This window comes from Macrobrachium nipponense, chromosome 29, assembly GCF_015104395.2.
Source record: "Macrobrachium nipponense isolate FS-2020 chromosome 29, ASM1510439v2, whole genome shotgun sequence".
In the NCBI taxonomy this organism is placed as follows: domain Eukaryota; kingdom Metazoa; phylum Arthropoda; class Malacostraca; order Decapoda; family Palaemonidae; genus Macrobrachium; species Macrobrachium nipponense.
Genome location: NC_061092.1, coordinates 11,172,384 through 11,195,049, shown reverse-complemented (window position 1 = coordinate 11,195,049; position 22,666 = coordinate 11,172,384). Strand labels below are relative to the sequence as shown.

At 36.8% G+C, this 22,666-nt stretch overlaps 1 protein-coding gene and 1 long non-coding RNA gene across 10 annotated transcripts in view; one reads left to right on the top strand and one right to left on the bottom strand.

The window, feature by feature from the left end:
* LOC135206127 (uncharacterized) overlaps positions 1 to 12,634 on the top strand; it is a 48,961-nt gene extending 36,327 nt beyond the window's left edge. Inside the window, exon 3 of the long non-coding RNA XR_010312681.1 lies at positions 12,100 to 12,634. This is a non-coding gene — a long non-coding RNA (uncharacterized LOC135206127). The remainder of the gene's footprint in view (positions 1 to 12,099) is intronic.
* A 3,063-nt stretch (positions 12,635 to 15,697) lies between these two features.
* Positions 15,698 to 21,812, bottom strand: LOC135206125 (bifunctional peptidase and (3S)-lysyl hydroxylase Jmjd7-like). 9 transcript variants are annotated; one of them, XM_064237368.1, is made up of 7 exons: positions 20,670 to 20,887; positions 19,205 to 19,380; positions 18,516 to 18,596; positions 17,459 to 17,612; positions 16,972 to 17,125; positions 16,533 to 16,689; positions 15,698 to 16,159 (listed from the first exon to the last, which is right to left on the bottom strand). In XM_064237368.1, exons 2-7 carry the CDS (start codon positions 19,260 to 19,262, stop codon positions 15,738 to 15,740), a joined length of 1,026 nt encoding a protein of 341 aa, XP_064093438.1. In that variant the 5' UTR covers positions 19,263 to 19,380; positions 20,670 to 20,887; the 3' UTR covers positions 15,698 to 15,737. The 9 variants fall into 9 exon arrangements, with proteins under 9 accessions (XP_064093438.1, XP_064093439.1, XP_064093446.1 ...); XM_064237369.1 differs by having other exon boundaries at positions 20,768 to 20,876; XM_064237376.1 differs by lacking the exons at positions 19,205 to 19,380; positions 20,670 to 20,887 and adding an exon at positions 21,790 to 21,812.
* Between the last annotated feature and the right edge of the window lie 854 nt (positions 21,813 to 22,666).

Below are 22,666 nucleotides of genomic sequence, written 5' to 3'. Positions count from 1 at the left end.
GTATTGAAACCCATTATGCATTGCATAAGCCATACTTTGCATATATAAAGGCATTGAACTTACGGGTTTTTTACGCCGCGCCAGAGGTTTTGCCACAGTAGTATATGCAAGTATTCAAACCCAAAATGCATTGCATAAGACATACTTTGCATATATAAAAGCATTGAAACTTATGGGTTTTTATTTTTATGCGCGCCAGAGGTGCCACAGTAGTATATGCAAGTATTGAAACCCATTATGCATTGCATATTGCCATACTTTGCATATATAAAAGGCATTGAACTTACAGGTTTTTTACCTAAGCGCAGAGGTTGACCACAGTGTATATGCAGTATTCAACCATTATGCATTACATAAGCCATGCTTTTGCATATATAAAAAGGCATTGAAACTTACTGGCTTTTACGCCGCACCAGAGTTTGCCACAGTAGTATATGCAAGTATTCAACCCATTATGCATTGCATAAGCCATACTTTGCTACATGAAAAGGCATTGAACTACGGGTTTTTACGCTGCGCCAAGAGGTTGCCACAGTAGTATATGCATATTCAACCCATTATGCATTGCATAAGCCATATTTCTTTGCATATATGAAAGGCATTGAACTTACGGGTTTTAACGCGCGCCAGAGGTTGCCACAGTAGTATATGCAAAGTATTGAACCCACAATTATTTTTGCATTGCATATGCCATACTTTGCATACATGAAAGGCATTGAACTTACGGGTTTTTACGCCCGCGCAGAGGTTGCCACGTAGTATATGCAAGTATTCAACCCATTATGCATTGCATAAGCCTACTTTGCATATATAAAAAGGCATTGAACTTATGGGTTTTTTAAGCCGCGCCAGAGGTTGCCACAGTAGTATATGCAAGTATTCAACCCATTAGGCATTGCATAAGCCATACTTTGCTTATATGAAGGCATTGAACTTACGGGCTTTTACGCCGCGCCAGAGGTTGCCACAGTAGTATATGCAAGTATTCAACCCATTATGCCTTGCATAAGCCACACTTTGCATATGTGAAGGCATTGAACTTACAGGGTTTTTAAGCCGCGCCCAGAGGTTGCCACAGTAGTATATGCAAGTATTGACCCATTATGCATTGCATAAGCCATACTTTGCTTTATATGAAAGGCATTGAACTTACGGGTTTTTACGCCGCACCAGAGTTGCCACAGTAGTATATGCAAGTATTGAACCCATTATGCATGCATAAGCCATACTTGCATACATGAAAAAAAAAAAAGGCATTGAACTTACGGCTTTTACGCCGCGCCAGAGGTTGCCACAGTAGTATATGCAAGTATTCAAACCATTATGCATTGCATAAGCATACTTTGCATACATGAAAGGCATTGAACTTACGGGTTTTTTACGCCGCGCCAGAGGTTGCAGATATATGCAAGTTAACCCATTATGCATTGCATAAGCCATATTTGCTATATAAAAGGCATTGAACTTATGGGTTTTTTTACGCCGCGCCAGGTTCCACAGAGTATATGCAAGTATTCAACCCATTATCATTGCAAGCCTACTTTTGATATAAAGGCATTGAACTTACGGGTTTTTTACGCCACGCCAGAGGTTCCACAGTAGTATGCAAGTATTCAAACCCCTTATGCATTGCATAAGCCATACTTTGCATACATGAAAGGCATTGAACTTACGGGCTTTTACGCCGCCAGAGGTTGCCACAGTAGTATAAGCAAGTATTCAACCCATTATGCATTGCATAAGCCTACTTTGCATATGTGAAAAGGCTTGAACTTACGGGTTTTTTACGCCGCGCCAGAGGTTGCCACGTATATAGAAGTATTTGAACCCATTATGCATTGCTAAGCCTCTTTGCATACTGAAAGGCATTGAACTTACGGGTTTTTACGCCGCGCCAGGTTGCCACAGTAGTATGCAAGTTTTTCCCATATTATTGCATGCCCTATTTGCATACTGGCTTAAATTATTTTTAGCCATTGACATTGACTTACGGTTTTTTACACAGCCGCGCTCCAGAGGTTGCCACAGTAGTATATTGCAAGTTTATTCAACATTTTTTAGTTCATGCATTAACCATGCATGCTTTGCATATATAGGCATTGAACTTACTTTTTAGCCGTACGCCTTTTGCGCCATTTTTAGGTTCCACAGTAGTATATGCAAGTATCAACCCATTATGCATTGCATAAGCCATACTTTTGCATATATAAAAAGGCTTGAACTTACAGGTTTTTACGCCGGCGCAGAGTTTGCCACAGTAGTATACAGTACAACCCATTATTTGCATTCTAGCCATACTTTGCAATATAAAGCATTGACTTCCGGGTTTTTACGCCGCGCAAGTAGGTTTGCAAGAAGTATATCAAGATTCAACCCCAATATTCATTGCTAAGTCATACTTTGCATATATAAAAGGCATTGAACTTATGGGGTTTTTACGCCGTTCCAGAGGGTGCCACTTAAGTAGATGCAAGTATTCAACCCATTATGCATTGCTAAACCCCTATTTTGCATATATAAAAGGCATTGAACTTACGGGTTTTTTTACGCCACGCCAGGAAGGTTGCCACTGCAGTAGGCTATATGCAAAAAATGTGATTTAACATGCAGTGCATAATCCAATAGGTGATTTGGTATCGATACCCATTCCAGAGGGTATCATGTGGCAGGGGAGGGGGTGCCCTGTGACCCTCTGAACAGCTGTTGGCTCTCATCCTGGAGCTTGTCCTCCAGCCTCCGAACAGCTGTTAGTTCTCATCTTGATAGCCTGGTCCCTCCTTCCTCTGAATAACTGTTGGGTCTCATCCTGACAGTTGGGCCTCCTGCCTCCATCAGGGAGATGAGAGAATCGCCAAGGATGCCTGATGAAAAGCCTGTTTCTCAAGACTTGTCTTTACCGCTACAAAGAAACAACCCATGTGAAGAATTTTGACTGGTCATCAGTTGATGATGCTGCATCGTGTTCCAGAGGCATTGCGATTTTCTTGGCCCATCGATGGTTTTGATTGCAGGATTGGTGTGCAGGAGGTGGGGGGACCTCCCATTGTTGTTTGCTGCCGGGGGGAGCAGTAGAACACCCATCTTGCAGTCAAGCTCATCGAATGGACCAAGAAGATCGCAGGGCCTCTAGAACACGACGCAGCAGCACCACCTGGTGACAAGACAAAATCATTCACAATTTTGGGTAATCACAGGCTGTTTCTTCTGTTTGTTTCTTTCTAGTTTCCTTTAGTTTTCTTCCTCTTCGTTGCCCTTCCAGGTTTCTTCTTCTTTGCTTTCATTGTCTTCTGAGGATCTTCAAACACACTATCTGCCAGGTCCTTGATGAATTCCCTGACTGCGTTGTATTTTCTTCTTTCATCAGTATCACATAGGAGATCATTAGCATAGTTGACCTTGTGTATGATATCCATTCTGCGTTGTCGCTGGTCCTTTAGAGCCCTTGGCAGTTATCAGGTTAAACTTGAGTGTCCGCTTCCTGTAGGCCCACTTTATTTCCTTCAAATTAGCATCCTCTGCAATACCTAGGATGTAGTATGGGCAGCCATGACGTTGCATTCTTTGCAAGGTTCTGGCGGCTGCAACCAAATCTTCTTGATCATCTAATTTCTCAAGCTGCGTCATAGCTTGGCTGTGTCTACCAAGCAACAAGAGGCATAATCCCAGTCTTCGCCTGCAGTCCACTTGATTGTCGTCCATATCCAAGACTCTGAGGAAACATTCACTTGCTTCTTCCAGTCGTCCTAGCTTATAGAACATGTTTTCCTTTGACCTTTTTTCTTCAATCAGAGCATCATTCTTATTCTTTTGATTTGCCATAGAATTGTATACCACGGTAACTGGTGGTTCTCGTTCCTCTAATTCCTCATTATTAATTTTTTCATTCTCCTGTGGTAAGCGACTGAACCGTGGTTTCCTGGATATGTACTTTCTTCTGATCGCCTAGATCCTTTCGTGCGAGAACAGATGATACTTCTCTCTGTGAGGCTTGCAATCTCTCCTCGAGTTGTGCAGTCGCCTGGAACAGCCTCTTTCTTTCAGCCTCATGGGCCTTGACCTTCTCTTCAAGGTACCCACAGTAGAAGTCATTGTCCACAGCTTGCCTCTGGAGTTCTTCCAGTTTTTCTCGATGGTTCTCACATTCTTTCTCCTTCCGTGCTATTGTTCGTTTATATTTTCAACATCCTTGGCCTTCTGGAAAAATGCGTCTTCCAACTCTTCTATTTTCTTCTTTAGGAGTTTATTTTCCTCTTCAGCGTTATGCTTTTCATCCATGAACTTCTCAAGTAAATCTTGATTCGTTCTCATCAGAGCAGCCTCGTTGAAATTCATATCTTCGAGTTCATCTAGGAGGAGAAAGTTCTCCGACGTTGCATCCTTCCAATCTTCTTTCAAAAGCGAGATCATTTCCGTTGCGTAGTAAAGTCTGTCGTCGTTTTTCTGCGCAGTAGCATCTTGACCAAATCTGGAGAGCCTTCTGGTCTTCAATGCACTGATGTGCTCGGCCAAAAAGTGCTCCCAGGACAAGAGCTACTGCTTGTTTACTAATCAAATAATCCGAGGTTTCGGATCCAATTTCCATTTATGAAAGGTACCACTGATCCGGTTGGGAATAGGTTTTTCACAACAAAGTTAATTTACCAAGGGCAACATGTTACCTTTCTTTTCACCTGATCAAATATTTCGAATTGGAAAATGCCACTAGAGCTCCAGGAATTCCCCAGATCTTCATTTTGGCTCCGAGGCCAATTTTCTTGCTTCGGGAGATTCCACACGAGCCTTCGGAAGGGCTTGGAGTAACTGAAGGCTCCTGAAGACTGCGACGGCTTCAGAAACCATGCAAATGGAGACGACTTTAAAAATGAACCAGTAAATAATGTCTTCCTCGAGAAAGTAACTAAAAAGAGAGCTGGAACTTTTAACATTTTAGTCACAGATGATTATGAAACAAAATAAATTATACAAAATTGAGAATTGAAAAAAATTTTGTTGTTAAGGTTTTTTTAATGAGAGAAGCGTAAAATTCTTTGGCCTTCCGCTCTCTCTCTCTCTCTCTCTCTCTCTCTCTCTCTCTCTCTCTCTCTCTCACACACACACACGTACATATATGTATACATGTATGGCCATATACATATACGTATATATATATAAATACACACAAGTATATATTCATATACGTGTATATATATATATATATATATATATATATATATATATATATATCTATATATATATATATATATATATATGTATATATATATAATATAGTATGATATATATATATATATGTTATATATATATATATATATATATATATATATAATATAGAATATATATATATATATAATATATAATGATGAAAAGGCCCATAAAGCACCATTTCACGTTCCAACAATACATTTCAGACGCTTTCGTCTGTGCCTCTTTTCACTGGTAAAAATTGCATTGTTGCAACGTATAAATAGTGTTTATTGATGGGCCTTCTATCTTCATATTGTACTACTGTATTAGAGTAATCATACTATACATATATATATGTATATATATATATTATATATTATATTATATGATATATGTATACATATATGTATATATGTATATATTTAGTTGTTCTTACTTAATAATGAGGCTATGCTGAACATCATGCTTCTGTATTTGGCATATACTGGCTGCCGATGAGTGCAATTCTATCTTCATTGTATATCATGCCTTATACTCTTTTTCTCATGCCAGAGGTTGTAGTTTTCCGTAAAAGAATACTATTGAGATGGGTATTTGTCTGTCCATCCGCATTTTTTCTCTCCGCCCTCAGATCTTAGAAACTATTGAGGCTAGAGGGCTGCAAATTTGCATGTTGATAATCCACCTTCCAGTCATCAAACATACCAAATTGCAGCCCTTTTTCATCAGTTTGTGTTTTTTTAATTTTATTTCGAAGGGTGGGTTATGAGTAATGTATAGTTTTTTCCATATTATTATTATAATGATTATTATGATTAGAGTTATGAAAAGTCGGTTTTGCTATTCAATTTAATAAATTCATGTTTATACTTGGAATTGAAGTATTGAGCTTTTATATGTTTTTTTATTTATTTTTTTTTTTTTTTAATATCGTAGGTTACCAAAATGCATTTAACTTTGTGGAAGTTCACGTGATGTTATTTAGCTTTTGTTTATTTATAAACTAAGGTTTTCTATGTTGGGTATTTAAAACAGCCTAATGCGTAAATTCATTGAACTAAAGCTTGAAGTTTACTTTTTAAAACCAAGGCAATGCTGAGATAGGAGAGAGAGAGAGTATGGCTGTGTAGCATTAAAACATAAATTTTGGCGGTTTTGGTTGGCAATAAAACCATGCTTGATATTTCTCTTGAAGAAATTCATGGTTTGTATTTTGATGAAACCAGTCTTTTTACTTATTATTTTGGTTACGTTGAGTCCACAGTTGGCAATCAGGTTTAATAAAACTCAGCTCATGATTTAGATTTAATTGACCTACTATTGTTGTTTCCGTTTGAAAAACGCAAACTTTATTTTTTTTATGTTTCCAAACTTAAAAGCTTGACTTACTGAGCTGAGTTTCTAAACCTCATCGCAATAGTTTGATTTTATAAACCCAATCGTTCATCCCAGTCATGATATTTGTTTGCAGAACAAAGTTCGACATTTCGGTTTATTAACTTCAAGTGTAAATGTAGATACAAGTTTACTGAACCCAGGCTTGTAATTTCAGTTTACTGAGCCTCAGCATGTTTCGCTTAATTCCGGTTGACTGAATCTTAGCTTGAGTTGACTGAACCCTAGGTTGATATCTCTACTTAAACCTAACGGTTTCAGTTTGGTATTTCGTTTTACTAAACCCGGACAGGATATATTGGTACACTTAACCCAAGCTTGAAATATCACTTTACAGAACTTCAGCTTGATACTTCTGCTAATTAAAACCGGTCTTGATAGTTGTTTACTGAACCCAAGCTTATATTTCGGTTTAATATGTCAGGTAATTAAACCCAAGCTTGAAATTATGATTTATTTATTTATTAAATAAAGCTTAGTATGTCGCTGTACCAAACCAAATCTTGACATTTCAATTCGCTGTGGCCAAGACCTCGCCTCTTTTTAATAGATTATATTTTGTTTATCAGCTTTCTGGTTGGTTTTTCACCTGTGGGGCCAATGGTAATATTATTTTAGGAATGGCAGGAATAAGAGACTGGGAATTGGGGTTGGATCGGAGAACACACGCGTTTCAGGGGGAATTGACGAACATTGCAGCGGCAGAGAGAAAGCTCCCAAATTGGGCATGAGCACAAAAAAAACAAAAAACAAAAATTCGCGTGGGCTGGAGGGGGGGTGGGATGACGGTGGGCATTGAGCAAAAACAGACGTGAGACGGGATGCAACTACGTATGATCTGAGAGCGAGGGCATGGGCATATGGATCAAAATTAAAGCAGATGTTCGAAGAATTCTTAAAGGAAAAACAGACTTCCCAAATTACCGAGAAAGGCAAAATCGAAAGAGGATGAGGCTTTTTTGGAAATAGGAAGAGAGAGAGTAGAGGTAGTAGTAGTGGAGTAGTAGATGTAGTAGTAGAGTAGTAGTAGGTATAGTAGTAGTAGTCAGAAGAAGAAAGGGTGGCTGGGTGGAAGCTGATTGAAGTTAAAAAAGTTCAGTATATCTTAGTTTAACCAGACCACTGAGCTGATTAACAGCTCTACAGGGCTGGCCCGAAGGATTAAATAATTTTACGTGGCTAGGAACCAATTGGTTACCTAGCAACGGGAACTACAATTTATTGTGGGATCCGAGAAGTGAATTTTAATCACCAGAAATAAATTTCTCTGATTCCGCTTTGGCAGAGCTGGGACTCGAACTTCGGGCCACCGGATTGGCAGCCGAGCTCGAAAACCACCCGTCCAGTGTGGAACTACATGTTGAATGAAGTAACGTGATTACTATATATACCACTGTTCGTTCGAATAGTAAAATTCAACAACGTCAGGTCTGGATAGTACTTGGACTGGTGACCACAAGGAAAGCCAGACGGCGCGCCGTCGGACGATTCATTATTCGTCATCCTTGAGTTTTAACCAACTTCCTTGTGGGTTTTCATTTATTTATTCCTTTTTGTACGTTTTTTTTATATAGTTTTATTCCCATTTACGTATTCTCTGACTCATAATTACATTTAATCTTTTGAGAGGTAGGTTTTTATCAAGTTTTTGGTATTTTAATCCACACTCCTCCTCCACCTCCTCCTCCTCCTCCTCCATATTTGTGTGTGTGGTGGGTGATGGGACAGGGATAGGTAAGGGCCTCCTTGGGTTGACCATCCCATTGGCTATTGCACGCTGACAGTTTTTTTTCTTTTGATACAGGTGTTTGTTGTAATCATATACCTTGAGAAAACTATCCCTCTGTTACACGCTATATTACTACAAACCCGCGTTGATTGCATTGTTTGTCATGAAAATCGTTGGAATTTAACGTTCTAAATTTGACTGCAGTGTTACTAAAGACTCTGTTGTTTTCTACATTATATGTAATTTGGTTTTGCTATTTGTTTGCTATTTACTGCTCTTTACTGTGCTTTTTTCATAGTATTCACGACTGCGCGGAAAATAATTCCAAGTGATGTATAAAAAAAAAAAGACAACCAAAGTAAATGGGAAATAACCAATAAATATACCGATAGATATATGGATGGATAACTGAAAAAAAAAAAGTTAAGGCGATGGGGCGTTGCTTTGAAGTATTCCTGCAGTCTGTTTCCATATTTTATTGTTGTTTCCATATTTTATTGTAAAGGGGAAGGTTAAAAAAAAAAAAAAAAAAAAATCTGGGACTACTTGTGGCACCCTGGCGTCTAAACAGAATGTTGATGATGGACAAAACGAGTTACACCCCCGGAGCGGGGTGTAACTAGAGTATTAGAATAAGCTGACTAATGCTAGGCACTTTTTCCTAGCCATCAGTAGAGTATGAACGTTGGTGTAACCTAGCTCCTTCGTCTTATAAATCAAGTTTATTCCTATATAAGTTACAGAACATTATGATGACCCCAAAACTAACCAAAAGGAGCAAAAATTATGAATTGAAAGTTGCATCAGACCTTTAGAGTCTGATATTGGCTGCATTTGGTTACAGTGGTGCTTCAGAAACTAACAAAAGTGCTTGTCAGAAAGTCCGATCCTGTAGAATTCATCATTCCTCTGTTTTGTGTCAAGATTTTCTCGAATTTTAATCCGATTTTCGATCATACAGACTAACATATCCAGGGATTTCAGTAATCGTATTTTGATAATCCTTCCTCTTAAATGATTACAGTCATCGTTTACATTTCCCCTTTGGGGGGGTGGGGCCGGAGGTTCTTTGTAGCGTCCATTCGGTCCCCAGGTTCAACCCCTTTAATTCCTTTGACTGTAGCTCCATTCATAATCTCTTTCTTCTGTCTTGCTATCCACCTCCTAACAATTATTTCGTCGTGCGACTGCGAGGCTTTCCTCCTGTTGCATTTTTCAAACCTTTCCATTTTCAATTTCCCTGTCAGCACTGAATGACTTCATAAGTCCCAGCGCTTGGCCTTCCTTACCATTATTTATATCCTACAAAATCTATATATATATATATATTAATATAATATATATATATCTATATATAATAATATATATATCTTTGTTTTTTTTCCTTCACGACTCTTCACTTGCAGTGTTTCAATGCACAAGTTAAGAGACAGTGGCCATCATCAGTGCTAATTTGAAAAAGAAATGTTTAACATTTTCATTCTTCCTTTTGTGTAATAATTTTTCTGGTTTAATATCACCCGGCAGTGTCCGTCACAAATTCGTGGTCTTTTGTCTCTTTATGAAAGCATTCATCATCTCTCAGAGTTCTCGGTATTTACGCACATTTATTCCCTCAACGTCCAGTTATATAGATGCATGTACATATACAAGGACAGAGCTAAACGTGTAGCGGCTTTGACAGCAATAGCCGCGAATTACGCAAGACATGTGCTGCCATTACCACAGGGGATATAAAACGGAAAATAGAAACCCTGCGAAGTCAACACAGACGTGAAATGCGATTGGTTGAAAACTCACGCAAGTCAGGAGCTGGGATAAACGACATTTACATCCCCAGATTATGGTGTTTTAATGACCTTTCTTTCCTTAATGATGGTGACAATCAGACCATCTCTCTCAAACATAGATAATGCCTCCAACGATACAGCTGAGGAGGAACATTCTGATCATGAGGTATGTACGGTGTGTCTCTGTCTGTCTCTTATTTTATTTATGCTTTACGATTTTAGCATTGGATTATCATATTGTGTTTGACATATCTCCTTTGGGTGTTTTATGCTATCCATAATTAATCATTATCCATATTCTCAATGATACTTTATGCTAATAACTTATACTTATATATATATATATAGTATATATATATATATATATATATATATATATATATATATATTGTTGCTTGTGCTGTTTTATGAATTTTCGCAAACATTTTCAGCAACAAAATAAATTATTCCAAATCTGTATTCTACATTTGTGGCTATATTTCAAAAACTTATGTAAAGAATAACCAATATATCATTGTAAATATAGTTTATCATCATCATCATTTTTTGTACTCTCTCTCTCTCAAGAACAGATATTAACTATGTGAACAGACAGGATGTGTGTCGTGATAAATTCATAAAATAGTGCGTGAAAGGAATATGTGAGCACATACTCTAGTGATGATTTTTCCAGTATGAACAATGATAACAAGGTTTATGATGCCGATATGCATATACTCGTTTCATGGTGAGGAAGAAAGAAAAGCTACGTACATAATGGTTCATTTATTATTATTATTATTATTATCATCATCATCATAAAAATGTTAAGTTTAACAAAAAATGCACTACATTGATAGCTATGCAGAGAGGTAATTAACACAGTTATTAATCATTTATCGATCTATACTGCCATGGCACTGCCCTTCTCCATTAAAATACTGCATATATTGTTCACGGACATTCCTGGCATCAGCCATGTCATTCCGGCTCACCCTCTGTAGCCCTGGTAATTCATAAGTTTGTCGCCAGCTTCCAGGAATAATGTGTCCTACTGACAAATCCTCGACATCTAAACATCCTTCAGGCGTGTAGTGGCTCACATGGTCTCTCCTGAGGAAGTTATGCAGAGATGTGCATGCTAAAACTATGGTATCAATTTTTGATGGAGGTAGTTGAACAGGTGAAATAAACACGCGAAATCTGTTTGCCAAAATGCCAAATGCATTTTCTATAGTACGTCTTGCCCTGGAGAGACGATATGAGAAAATACGTTCCTTTCTAGCCTGATTAGTATGTGGAAAGGGTTTCATAATGTGTCGGCGCAACGAAAATGCTTCGTCTGCCACAAAAACGTATGGTAGTGTCATCTCACTTTCGGTAACCATTCGATACCCTGGCAGACCAGCAGTTTGACTTGCAATACGAGTATTGAGAGTACAGTTGTCCCACACGCCTCCGTCTGATACTCTACCATTTGTGCCTATGTCTACATATATAAATTCACAGTTTGCATCACATATGGCAAGGAGTACGATGCTGTGGCTTCCTTTGTAATTAAAGAAGTACGAACCAATATCAGGTGGAGGCCTTATCAACACGTTTCCCGTCAATAGCCCCCAGACAGTTTGGGAAATCCCATCTTGTTTGAAAACCATGTGCCACACGCATCCATTCCTCTGGGGTTGTAGGTGTCTGTCAATGAAATGTAGAAGCAGTATGTCAATGAACTTTAGATTAAGCAAATATAATGACTCAATTCCATGACCTTTACCTGCATACTTTCATAACCAAGCACTCAATCTTTCTCTCCCTCTTCTTTTTCTATTTTCTATTTCGATTTTGTTTATCTTTTTCTCTTCCCCCCACCCCTTTCTCTCTCTCTCTCAAAAGAAAAAATTCCTGATATATTATATATATATTATAAATTATATATATATATATATATATATATAGATATATATTATATATGATTATATATATATATATATTTTGCACTACACGTGTCTATTCTCAATATTACAGATTTTCAACGATCCAGTACTGATGGGAGTTGGTGAAACATCTCTTGCAGCAAAAACACCTGTAATGACACCGCCTGCAGTGTCTACTGCATGTCCTACGGACAATTCATCCAGAAGTGACACCTCCACTACAGTGAATACTGCCAATCGATCAGGCAAAAGGATGCGTGACGATGCAGACGATGTTATGCGGGAAGCCCTACACCAGCTGAGGGAATTGTTGTCTACGCAGGACACTGCTGATGTTTGTACTGCTTTTGCAACCGTAGTTGCAAATAATCTTCGACAATTGAAAGGGGAAACCAAAATTTATGCAGAAAAACTAATTAATGAAGTTCTTTTTCTTGCTAAACTTTGTCGTCTTTCGTCGACATCAATGGTTAAAGAGTAGTTTTTCACATTTATATTGCTGTTTATTGTTTATATAAATTACCATTACTTGTTTTTTTTTGGGGGGAAGGGTTCGTCAGGATACACAATTTGACATTATTCATAATTAGCATAGAAAATATAAGATTACTTGGTGTGAAAGTGATGTTATCATTAACCTTTAAACAAACACTCACCTTTAAATAATCATCTTTGAGAACTGCATATATGGTTTCACATGTCTCCGGTATAATTAGAGACAAACTCTGCTTTGATATCCTCGTGCTATATTGCAGCGATGTATATGAGCACCCAGATGCTAAAAATCTGAGCGTTGCTTCCAGACGAGCTTCTGCACTTATACTCTGCCTCAAATTGGTATCCTGCTTTCTTACGTACGGTTCCACTTTTGCAAGTAGTGTATAGAAACTAATTACATCCATTCTCATGTACATGATAAATTCATGCTAAGGTCCATGTTGGAGTTCACGTAATATAGTCACATGACTTCCCAACTCTCCTCTTCTACGCAACCATTCTCTACACCACTCTCTTCTGGACTCTATCTTTTTTTTCTTCTTCTTCTTCTTAAACACACTGCAAGTTTTACTCCAAACAGTGGTATTTTTTTTTTTTCTTTTCCTCTGTGCTAGGCATAGTGAAACCACCCTTGTTATTGCCTACTGAACGACCTAAATTTCCCGACCAAACTCACCTATCCTGCGTTGTGGAGAAGACTACAGCAGCGTTGCTATATTTCCTCACCGAGTATTTCCTCATTAGTTTGAAAGAAAACGTGAGAGGTATACCTGACTTAAATTAGCTGATCTCTCAAATTCAGGAAGCATTACATGAAGAGTGAAATAATAAAACAATGTTTTTTTTTTTTTTTTTTTTTACATAATTACTGTATTAGCTATACAGACATTTTATTTACATATCCAATACCATTTAAAGTCGTCATTACTCATTAATTGTCCTACTCCTCCACCACCTCTTCCTCATTTATATCATCACCATGACTTCAAGCATTCATTCATAGATTTAGTCGGCGTAAACCTAGTGCAACCTCCAGCCTTTTTTACTGCTTCAGATACCATGATGATTGTGTGTGTGTGTGTGTGAGAGAGAGAGAGAGAGAGAGAGAGAGAGAGAGAGAGAGAGAGAGAGAGAGAGAGAGAAACAAGCGAATGAATGAATGCTATGCATGTAAAGTTCTTTACTCATGTTATTCTATAAACCTGTTCATACAGTTTTGTTCTCCATTACAGACATGTATCCATAAACGAACAGAATATGTACATATCACATTCACAGTACCTACATCAAAATCATGTTTGTCTTAAAACAATCTTGTGTGTATATGTTTCCAAATAAAAAGGTATATAAATTTTTCCATAAAACCGAGCTAGGTAGGCTGTCTACCATTTTTTTATTCTATTTTATTTATTTATTTTTTGCTAGTAGCTCTAATACGAAAGAATGCATAAAACGTAATGAATGTTAAGAACGGAACACAATTTCTCTATAAACATCTTTTATGCATTTTAATTATTCATTATTCAATATCCAGTAAGGTAATACGAAATTTATCTCCAGTAACAAATGCTTTCAGGAATGAAGAACATACAAACATCAAAGTACACTCAGTGAAATCTTAAATATAGAATATGTTTACATATGTATGCATGTGTATGTATGAATGTAAGTATATATAATGTACTGTAGATAAGTTTTTGTGTATACATACATATGAAAAAAAATCTGTAGAAATGCCTTAATACAGCTATAAGCGTTGAGGAAATATTTACTCATATTATCAGTTTGAGGGGGAATTAGGTACTCTTATCCTCGTCTGATTGTCCTTAACTCAAATCTTCATCGTTAGCAGACGAATTTCCTCACTTTGGTAACGCTGCTACAGACGGACTTTGCCTGGTAAGGGCAGAGACCGTCGGGCTCTGCCTAACAGTATGAGCCTGAAAGGATACGATCATCTGGTACCACTGTTTATTGCCAGATCTACTTCCATCGTTTCAACGCTTATGACGTCATCCTACTTCGCCTATGATATGGTAACAATGTTTGCCCGTCGGACACTGTTCGACTGTGTGGACGCACCTTAAGACAGGGAAGGGTGAAAGGGTATAGACGTGTTTGTTCAAGGATTGTACGGGATGGGTTTAAGGGCAAAGACGCTAATGATTTAACCTGCAGTAGTCACATATATCTGTGGTGGTAATCAGATATAAGTACATGAACAGGAGTTGCTTTTTGATGTTCCCCATCCACAATGAGAGGTTAGGATTTTGGGGGGAATTTCCTGTGCACATCTCCAATTGCGTAAAATTTTAAATGGTGTATAAAGAGACCGTTAAAATGAACTGTCACCATACCTGTCTATCTTTGCAGGGTTGCCTCAGCAAGCTGTCTTTCTCTTTTCATCTGTTTGTTCCCTTACATCTCTCGTCTATAAGCTGTCCAACTTTTTAACTTTAACTTGTCCCATATTTCATTTTCATTTAAAAATAGATCCTTTTGAGACTTTACACGAATTTAGCAATGTGACACTCATTTTGTAAATTCCCTTATAATTGTATATAAGATAACTATGAATATGGGCCATTAATGGCTATGGCAAACAAGTCATCCTCAAAATTCATCCAAAACACAATTCCAATTCCATATTGTACATGATTCAACAAACATGATTACAAATACCTCACTGATGTACCATATCACAGATAAATAATTAGCTGTGTTACATTTATTGTTTGTTTGCATGGTGTTTTTACGTTGCATGGAACCAGTGGTTATTCAGCAACGGGACCAACGGCTTTACGTGACTTCCGAACCACGTCGAGAGTGAACTTCTATCACCAGAAATTCACATCTCTCACTCCTCAATGAGATGGCCGAGAATCGAACACGCGACTGTGTTACATTTAATGGAATGGAGTATAGAGTTCAGACCAATGGCAAAGCTTTGGGACCTATGAGGTCATCCAGAGCTGGAGAGGGAATTGGAAATGAAAGGTGTAACAGGAGGAAAACCTATCAGTAACTTGTACTAACACAAAAATTGATTTTCCAGTCTCTCAAGATAATTTTTTTACTTTCCCTTCAAATATTTTGTCCAAATCCAAAACCATATACTACATGTATACACTGGCAAACGGGATACCATCAGTCAAACATGGAATACATTTTAACAATAATAAGATAGAATACAGGTTTTATGAATATTTATTTTACCTAAAACTACCAATATCACAGCTCCACCTCTTTCCAGCATAAGTTTTGTATAAATTTATAGTAATTATATTTGACATCATACTCCATATCATACCAAAAGTTGACCGCTATACAACCATGAGATTGTCTAACATGGTGATACCATAAGGACGGAAGGTAAAGTGCGTCACCGGCATGTACTCTGCAATGCACGGGACTGCTATGTTTATACTGAGGATATGCATTTAAATCTGGTTTCAATGGATCAATGCATACCCAAGGCACAACCCCAGTTTCTGCATCCTCTTCTATAACAAACTTCCCTGGATTTGTTTCTTTGTAGACACCAGCAGCATAACTTTTGTAAGGTATCCACGGTGTATCCGAAGGCGGGAGTAAAATAAAATCTTTGTAGCCAGACACCACACAATAAATATTTTCATAGTGATCTTTATGCACTGAAAGGGGGAGGACACAAGATTACTAAACTGGAAATCAACTTGTAACAACTAAAGTTATAGTTTACTTAATCACATTAAAAGTTTAATATTATTCAGGATGATGGTGAGTGCCCCAAAAGAAGTATACTAATTTAACACCTTATTTCAGAGGTATTTTGTCCCTCTAATTATCAAAAATACAGTAAAACGATCACAATAAGCTCAGACTGTAAACTGACCAGCAATATTTACCATAGAAAATTAAATCATAAATGCCCCTCATTCACTTATTTACAATGTATTGGATAAAATATCTAAAAAAAAATAAAAAAAAATAACATTCACACTGCACCAGTATCAAACATTAAAAGCATTTTTTTTTTTTACTTACTTGACGTTACTGCTCTGTGATCTCCCATCCAAAAATTAACAGCATCTGGTTCTTTACCTAAAGCTTCAGAAAACCATGGAACATCAGTGGCAGCATCACCCAGAATTTCTGGGAATTCTTCAGTAAAATTTGAATTTTGCTTCTGGATGTAAAACACCTTCAATGAGGAAAAATTTGAAAGTTTTATAAACTTTAGTGAAGCATTCTATTTCTTGATATATGCCCTTCCCCATTAGCTAAAGTGAGACTTCCAAAACTTAAGTACAAATTACTTGGTATGTGCATATGTAATACCTCTATCTTATGCATGTATCCTATGATTACATGTAGAATGACTGACTTATGCAATTTAGAAAATAATTTACTAAAATTTTACATTTTTCATTATACAGTCAAATTTGCAAAAGTAATTAGTACTGTAAATGATCATTTCACCTACACCAGGCTGGGAATCAGGGTTCTCCATGATATCCAAGAAGTCCTTGAATATCATGTTCCGTTCTTCTGGCATAACAAAATATTCACCTTGTGGGGCGTCTGCATAACCATTGGGTGTAACAGCAACACTTACATGTTTTTCACCAATTTTCTCCCTAAAAGAGTAGAATAATCAGACAATAATTTACAAAAAAGGGATAATATGTTAATCATACTTGCTTTCTCCTTACCTAAGGGAAACAACGAACCACAATTCATATAAACTTGATTAGGTTTGCATTGCATAAGAGTAGGTATATAAGTAACAAAACCAACCAAACTACAAAATTATGCAAAATTATATTCAAAATGTGCTTACATCACTCATACAGTATATGTTTTAAAAGTAAAAATCAAACATAATTTCTGAGCAACATAGCATTATCTCATTATCTTATGTAATGAAACATACCTATTTCTTTCATTAATAAGCAACATATTTACAATACCTCAGGTATTTTATGGTCCACTTCTTGATAGCAGGCCATTTCTTTACTGCTCCTCTGAATATCACTGGTTTGTTAGGTGCAACCCAGTCTCTATAAAACTGTAGAGGTGAGGGTATTGCATCTAGAACTGGAACAGTATCATTCAAATACAATTCTGTAAAAGAAAAGATTATTTAGCATTTGTACACTGAACAAAACTCACTGCATTTATAAACAAATACAAGTCAAACCTTGTCTTGAAGAGCTTTCACAAGTGATAAACCAGTTGAAATTAAAATCAGAAATATTAGTAAGCAGCTTTCTAGTATTAAACAGAAGTACAGTGATCTAACTATGGAACTAGTACAGCTGTACTTCCTTAATATGCTACTGATCCCATACCTTGTGTGATGCTACAATTTAAGTTGTTACTAAGTTTTCTTGGATTTAAATTTGCATTCTGGCAAACAGAATTCTAGGGGTATTAGTTGTTTAATTCATTCAGTTTATGGTTTGCCCAATTTTCTATACGTATGGTTTTGAAATATGGAGATACTTCCTATCAACTTTAGAGTACTGAATAATGTACTATTCTAAATTTTTCTAATCTATATGTTTCTTTTCTAAACCACCTTATTTCCTCCAATGTTTAATATACCTTCAACATACATATCATTCTACATTTTTTTCAATAGTGCTCTTATAGCCCCAATTTCTCAGGAGCCATTTTGGAAAGGTATATTCTTAAATCTGTTTAAAAAGACAATTGGGTTGCATTTCTAAAGCTATATATATACAATAATGTAACTTAAAATTACTGATGCACCAAAAAGACAATACTAGGTAAGTTAAAAGTAAAACTCCTCAATACATATGAAAACTAATCCAATTCTAATGAAACAAATAGTAAGATAAATGTTGTAAACCATGGTCAGCAGTCAAAAATAAGGTGCCATGACAAATAAGAACTCAATGTATGGATTTTCTGTTGCCTAACTGAGGGAAGTCTTGTTTTCTGACCTGGCATTATGGCACTAATGTGAGGCTAAAGTTTTGTAATTAAAACAAATAATCTTACCTTTGGCTTCGGAAGATAAACTCAAGAAGCAGTCCTTTAGCTTTCCATCTGGTTCAGGATTCAACATGACTGACTTTTTACCTGAAAAAGATTAAATCGAAATTAAAACACGAACATGCACAACTGTATGGCATAAACTCAAAAGTATACAAAAAAACAAAAAAGGGATTTTGACATAGGAAAAATCTATTTCTGGGCGAGGAAGCCGTGTCGCCCAGTAAAATGTGTCCTCTTTAGCACTATTTCTAGTAAAATATTGCTATGATACCAGAGAACTGCTAAATTGGACATGTCAGAAGTCTCTGACTCGCTCACCTAAATAAAAGGTGTCGGTATAGAACTGGGGCGAGTGTTAAACACTACCACAGCAACCCCTCCAATTAGCCTTTTCCTCATCAAAAGACCCTGCTTTGTAATATATTTATAATACTATGGACCATTTCAAGTTGGGTGCTTTACTTGTTATATAATGTCTCAGAATTAATGAATACTAAACTAATGAAAATGCAAATAACTAAGGATACCTAGTGGCTTATCAGTGACTAAAAAATACTAATTTGTTTTGAAATGCAGCTAAAATTAATATACATATATTAAACCAACTTACTAAACATATTCTCTTCAATAAAACTGACTCTATGAATTATAGCACATATACTGTAAGAAGAATAATAATCAAAATTACTAACACTGTATTGTAAAATGAAACCGTTTCTGTATGCAACTTGTCTCCGGCCATATTCTCATGAAATTCACAAACTTCTTGAATCAAAGGTCCATAAATATGGATACCTTGGGATGTGTTTTAACAAACAAACACATACACTGTGGCTGTAATCTTAACAAGCACTGATAATGCAAAATACTGCAAGACCAAAATTATACATAATTTATCATGATTTATTGGTTTTTTGTCTTAAAAAAATCTTCTCTACTAAAACCATTTACTCAATTGGTTTCTATCAATACAGACATTAATTCCAAACATGGAAATTTATCTTAACAATTTTGATAGTTACAAGGACGTAAACTAGCCTAACCTAACAAAAGGGTCTTCACACCCTGGGATATCCCCTTAACCTCGTCTAAAAATTGTCCTAGAAATATTTTCCCATAAGTACTGAGCGATGACTACCTACCCTGACATAACCTAACCAAGGGTTAACTTATTTTGGTTGTCCTAATAATATTTTCCCATATGTACTGAGCAATGACTAACTACCCTAACATAACCTAACCAAGGGTTAACTTATTTTGGCTGAGGAATAATATTAAACTATTTAATTGGGATGTTGCTGCACAACTGCACCTGCATGGTGATGCATAACTTGTTAGGGTACACATTTCTTTATCTAATAGCTTACATAGGGTAAAAAACCGCATGGTACAGGGGTGGACCATGTATGATCAATGTGTACAACCCCAAGAAAAGTACATTATAACGCGTCCTGACACCGGAGTAGAGGTCTTTAGCTCCGTTTCTCACCAACAAGAAGTCGCGACTGATGCCCATCTCCGATGTCAGGACGCGTTATAATGTACTTTTTTTGGGGTTGTACACATTGATCGTACATGGTCCACCCCTGTACCATGCGGTTTTTTACCCTAATACCTAGTTCGTTCATTTGTGTGTAATGTAGTAGCATCATGACACACTCGTTTCATTTTGATATATAGCCTAGGCTAAGTAGTTACTCCTTTGGCTAGTCATGATGTACTTAATAGCAATATAGGTAGATCTAGGGTGCTTATCCGCGGCAGCCTAGACTATGGCCGTTATGGTTTTTCTATGCAGTTTTACCTACTGAACAAGAATTTTAACCCTTCAGGGGCCAGTACTAAACATGGCGAAATACATTGGACACCCCCATCTCTAGTGGATGCCGTATCTGCAGTTACGTTCCTTGCAGTCCGTGCGGACTGGTTCTGTAGAAATACCGCAATATATACTAAAACACCAGAGTTCATCCCACATTCCATAGCTAGTAGGTAAGTCTAGTACCTAATTTTTGTTGTGGCTGCTAGGCTATACCAACCTAGCTAATCCAATAGGTAGCTATACTAGTAGTAGCTACTAGCCTAACTAGTAGGTACTACCCTAAAAGAATAAAAAAAGAAAGAAAAAAAACCTGGTTTCCCACTTGGTGTCATTACCGTCAGATACGGGTGTTGCAACTTCTACAAAACTGCACCAGATAGCTAAACAAAATACACGTACATGTATCAGCAGTTTTAAAATAAACTATACCTACTAGCTAGGTAGGTATTTTATATCAAATCATATTAAAGTCAACAATAGGCGTGATAAGCAAGGAATTCCTAATTCCTGTCTTGAATATCCTCAATTTCATGACAGCCATACAGATGGTAAAATAACCATACCTGTATAGTAGTGTTAATAGCATCTGTTATGTTATACAACGGCTCCCACCTCAGTCCCGTTGTTCATAGTGACTGCATCATGAAAGTGGTGACACATTCTGTATACGTTATGAGAATAGAAATGTAATCATACAAAAGAATGTAGTTTGCTTTGGTTGATGTCATTGACTAGCCTCCCTTATAGCAATGTCATGAGACTGGAATGTATTTGAAGCTTTGTTTATTATGTTACTCATATTGGTAAATGAGTCTTTCTTTACTAAATAGTTTTGATGTTGAATTATGGAGGATGTGGGTCTTGATATTGATTTTGTCACAAACTGTACTCCTTATTGGTGTAAACCTATGGCATGCTTTACTTTATCTTTACAATTGAAGATAAAAAGACATATTTCCCAATGAATGGAACAGGGTTTGAACACTATGTTGCAGGAATATAAATAAGGGTTTTTGGTATTTTGCAAGTACAGCATCTATATTCCTCCCAAATCCATTTATGACTTTAGGGTTATTTGAATACAGTTAAATGATGCTATACATTAAACTCTCCAGTTATATTAAGACAGGTTTTGCAAGTGCACAACTTTTATAACACTTAGAAAGTTTATCATATAATTTGTAAGATCCTAATTAGTATGGAAGACTTTTATTAATCTAATTGAATATTGAATTTATTTTTGTCGTTTCTAATAAACTAATGCATATGGACAAAACAAACAATTACAATTTATGAAACCTAATGTCTCAAAATTACTAGGTGAACTAGATTACATTGTAAGGACTTATTTTACTTAAAACAATTATGATATTTCTATCAAATCTTCATCTTCTCAGACTGGTATGACAGTTTGACAATGTAAGTACCAGTATTATCTTGAGGTTGGACACTTACCTTTTAATCACTACTTCTTCCCTTCTAAGTACAAGTTATTTCATTGCCCAAGTCTGGCTTAAGCTCCTCATTTTTCATATAGGTTTGGCTGGTTAGCATTTTTTCAGCAATGAATTTTTTTTGGGTGGTGAAACACTAATCAATGAACCAAGATGATCATGCAATATTGCCAAGTGCTGGGACACTTTCAGCCATTCAACACTTACGATACTGAAAAGGGAATTGAATTGGATGAACAGCAAGATAAAGTACTCTAGAAAATAGTAAATGATATACAAGAGAAAACCCCATGCTTGCACTAAGACGTATTAGTTGAGAGAGGTTGGACAGAAAGATGAAAGAAAGGGAGCAAGAAAAGTAGTCCAAAAAACAGTCAAAATTTAGAGGTTGGAGAGAAGAATTCAGGAAAGAAAGAGAAGAGAGAAGGATTAAAAGTGAGAGAGAAAGGGTTGTAGGATGTTCCGTCAGGACCCAGGGCTCCTATGGGAATGCAAGAACATTCCCATAGAAGCCAGGGTCCCTTATCCCCTCACCACTGGAAGGAGTCCTACTCGAGGGGGAGCAAGAATAGAGGTAAAGGGCTAAAACGTGGGTGCAGCTATGGCCATAGGGGTGATGTAAACACCCTTCAGCAATCTCTACAGTGCACCATGTGAGATGCTCTGATGGCGCTTAGGCCCCTACATAGGTACATACTCATTTTAAAGAAATGTTGATGCCTGTAACGAAACAGCCCTTAAGTCTTTTGCTACCTTAGTAAAAGAAAAAACTATGAAAGAGTGAAGAGAAGGTAACCCCTGGAAAATGCTGTAAGCATATGATTTAGTGCTAACAGCAGAATCAGAAAAGGTTGCAGAATTCATGATGAAATGATGAC